The 3,533-nt window shown below is 55.6% G+C and overlaps 1 protein-coding gene across 1 annotated transcript; it reads left to right on the top strand.

Moving 5' to 3' along the window:
- The first annotated feature begins 430 nt into the window (after window positions 1-430).
- Window positions 431-784, top strand: CHC_T00010257001 (Probable U2 small nuclear ribonucleoprotein A'). The gene has a single exon (XM_005714298.1). It carries the CDS (start codon window positions 431-433, stop codon window positions 782-784), a length of 354 nt encoding a protein of 117 aa, XP_005714355.1.
- The last annotated feature ends 2,749 nt before the right edge of the window (window positions 785-3,533 follow it).

Below are 3,533 nucleotides of genomic sequence, written 5' to 3'. Positions count from 1 at the left end.
AGGGGTCTTTCGATATCATGGGAGACGCCGAGACGAGGATGGATGCCATGAAAGAGCGGTGGTAGAGAGAAGGGAAAGCCAATAGCGGGCGGGGATGTAGACAAGGAAACGGGAGGTGATGAAGATGAGGGCAGGAGACGATTTGCGCTTCATGCACGTTACGAAAACGCATTTCGCGAATATTTTGGTTTTTTCGTTGCAATCGCAAACGTGACATACGTGTACCGAAATTTGTTTCGGGAAGCACAAAAAAATCATCTGCATAAACTCTCTAATAATTGGTCTCAACGCCGTCAGCCGTCCCCATACCCCGCACCTTCGTACGCCTTTCTCGTAGCACACCCCCGCCCTCGTCGCGCCACATTTTCCCCTTCTCCCCCTCCTCCTCTCCGTCCGCCGCTCGGTGAACGTGCACGCTCGCGCGGTCGGTATGCGTCTAACCTCCGAACTGGTGCAGCAGTCTACGGCGGTGCTGATATGCGTGGGGGACCGGACGCTGGTGCTACAGAACCTGTCGATCCCTGCGATCGAGAACCTAGCGAGGGCGCGCGACGGGTTCGACACGCTGGACCTATCCAACAACGTGATCACGACGGTGGAGGACACGTTCCCGCCGTTCCCGCGTGTAACGACGATGCACCTGGGCGGGAACCGGATCGCGCGGATCACTGGCCGGCTCGCGCAGTCGCTGCCAAACCTGCGCACGCTGGTGCTGACGGGGAACCGGATCGCGACGATGGCCGACCTCAACCTGGTGGAGCTGCGGCGGCTGCGGCGGCTGTGAGTGCGCGGCAACGCGGTGTCGCGCTGCGCATGGGCTGCGCGCGCGTGGCCGAGCAGCTGCCGCAGCTGCAGCTGCTGGATTTTGGGCACGTGCGGGCGAGCGGCGGCGGCGCGCCCAGGGAGAAGGCCAACGGCGGCGCGCGCGAGAGCGGCGAGGAAAAGGGCGCGGGAGGGCTGTCGCAGGAGCAGCGCGAAGGCGTGCGCGCGGCCGCGGAGAAGGCGGGCTCTGTCGTGGAGCTGGCGCACATCCGAAAGCTGGTCAGGGACGGCGACGTGGCGCGGCTGCTTGCGAAGCAGGGAAGGGGAGCGAGACCGAGCGCGTAGTTTCCAAAGCTGTTGCAGCCTCTGCCGGCGAAGGACTTTCTCGTGGAGAGAATAAATCGAATAGTCTTCCTCGCTCATTTTCACGCGAAAGCGATCCTGGGAGTATGTTGCATCGCGAATCTCGCGAGCTATGCACCACAGGGTCCGCCTCGAGACGTCTGTTGCCCCACGTGCCACTTCTAGTATGGCGTCCGGGATTGCGGTTGCAGTGGTCAAGACGAATACAGCATTCGACGTTAAGCTGCAAGCCAACAACGCAACGCCTTCAGTATGGGCTGCAGCAGTAGAGCAGAACAAAACGTCTGAGCACGACCTACTGGAGGACCTGATCTCACTTCGGAAAATCCTCGCCCCTTGGAAACGAGCACAAAATCCAAGTCGCGATCACGTCAGCCTCCGCAAGTGGGCTCAGGATGATTGTGGTCTTTTATTGGAGTATCCTACATTCCAGGACTCTCATAGCCGTATATGATTTTAAATGATCTGAACTACGAGTACCCTCCGGTGGTACTACGTTCCTTAAACACAATGCGAACTGCTATCAAATGTCCTTCGGAAACCCTCCGGATACTGTACGCTTATTGTCAGGATTTGGAAAACTTTGCCGAACTGACTCCAGTGGCCATCCGGAGACACTCCGTTCTGCATACGTGTGGTCCGTAGAGCCTCCGCAGTACCTCCGATGAGCATGCATTAGGTTTACTAAGGACTGTTTCAGGTCTTGCAAAGCACTGTATCTATCACCGCACTAATTTTGACCTCCGAACACGCCCCCCCCGTTTTTATCCATTCGAATGGAAATCGCAATTTTTAGACATGTTCCGCAACGGGGAACCGAACTGCGACTGCAGGAGTACCCATATGAGGACTTAGTCTGTCATCGAGACGCGAAGAGAGAGGAACACACAGGCCCCCTCGGAGCCACGAGTCATTGAGATTGACTTAGGAATGCGCGCGCTCCGCCAGCAAACGCACGAGAACAGAGGTGTCAATCGCCGTTTGAAAATATTAACGAAATTACGGAAAACCATAGTCACGGCAAGAAATCACGCTGGTTTGTTGGCATGAGCCATGGCCGCCGATCCACGACATATCACAATGTGCACGAAGGGAGGAGCTCGACTACGACCCCCCTTCTCGCGCACAAGGCACCAGCCATCACTGTGATTGTTTAATCATGATGATCACGAGCGTACTTCGAGGAGAATGACATTCAAGGAAAAGGGAAAGGATGAAGTCCTACCCACGCGACTGTCGGGAAGTGCATCGAGCGAGCGCGCGCTGTAATCGCATAGCGAAGAAGTTTCGCCCGTCATTTTCGAGACCACCGGTACGCTAGGTGATTTCGCCGATGGCCTCGCACACGAGTTGTTAACTGGTTTTCACGACCTACAGGCTACACGCGCCGCCCTGTGTCCCTGATGACAGAGCGAGGGAAGCTCGCCCGACAGCAAGGACGAAAACGCCAAGTTAGGCGACCAGGCGGATGACACTATGTGAGAATGGGGTCGCCGTGAACCCCGGAATACCATCTAAATGCACGATCCGAGACAAGATCAAGATGGTCGCTCATCGCGATGCGATCACCTAATCGTAATACGTATGACCGGACGTGTACGAGGAACCCTCGTCGCCACCTCAACTAGTTACGAATCGCCGTCAGGACACAATGAGATCACGGGCAACGACATTGACGTCTCCACACCTATCGCGTCGCGAATCTGAATCTCCACGTAAGGGATGATGTCAAAGAGAGAGAGGGTAGAACCTACGTGTGAATGAAACGGGTTCTTGACCCCGCCGGAGTCGGGAGAGCAGAAGTTTCCCGGCGGAGCTTCCGTCGTCGGTTCAATATTTTTTATGGCATGAAATGTGAACAGGGGAAAGGGCTTCCGATCGAGGAACTAAAAACGGACAGCAATGAAACGGAAGGTCGCGGAAGTGGCGAATGCCACTAAGGGCGTACAGGGGAACTGAGCCGAACCGGCAACTACAACAGAGAAAAGTTGTAGGGAGTCGTCGTAGAGATGCTCATTGTCAGAATGACAGTTTTCGAGGGATTAGGAAATCGGGGGCTGCTCGATGCGCGGAAAAGAGGAGGTAAGTGAGGAAATTGAAGAGGTAAAAAGGGAGAGACAAAAAGAGGAGGTAAACCACAAAAGAGGAGGAAAGGGAAGACGCACATCGAGGATGGGAGAAAGAGAATGCGCAGGAAATTGGGGGAAATTGAGAAATGAAGAGGACGAAAGAAAAGCAGACCACCTCAGAGACTCTACGGGAGACTGTATTTCCTTCATGAGGAATCTCCAAACGGGCAACGGGGCAACTGAAAGTGCGATCATTGATGACGTCTCGTGACGGCCGAACAAAAGGGGGGGAGGGCGACTAGAAAAATTGTATGGGACCGCCACGCCCCTGCCGACGGC

The sequence above is a fragment of the Chondrus crispus genome, genomic scaffold, assembly GCF_000350225.1.
Source record: "Chondrus crispus Stackhouse genomic scaffold, scaffold_178, whole genome shotgun sequence".
Taxonomy (NCBI): Eukaryota; Rhodophyta; class Florideophyceae; order Gigartinales; family Gigartinaceae; genus Chondrus; species Chondrus crispus.
This window is presented reverse-complemented; position numbering and strand designations above follow the sequence as displayed.

What these genes read in the sequence shown, in the direction of transcription:
- CHC_T00010257001 (XM_005714298.1), top strand. Translation starts at nt 431, where the DNA reads ATGCGTCTAACCTCCGAACTGGTGCAGCAGTCTACGGCGGTGCTGATA.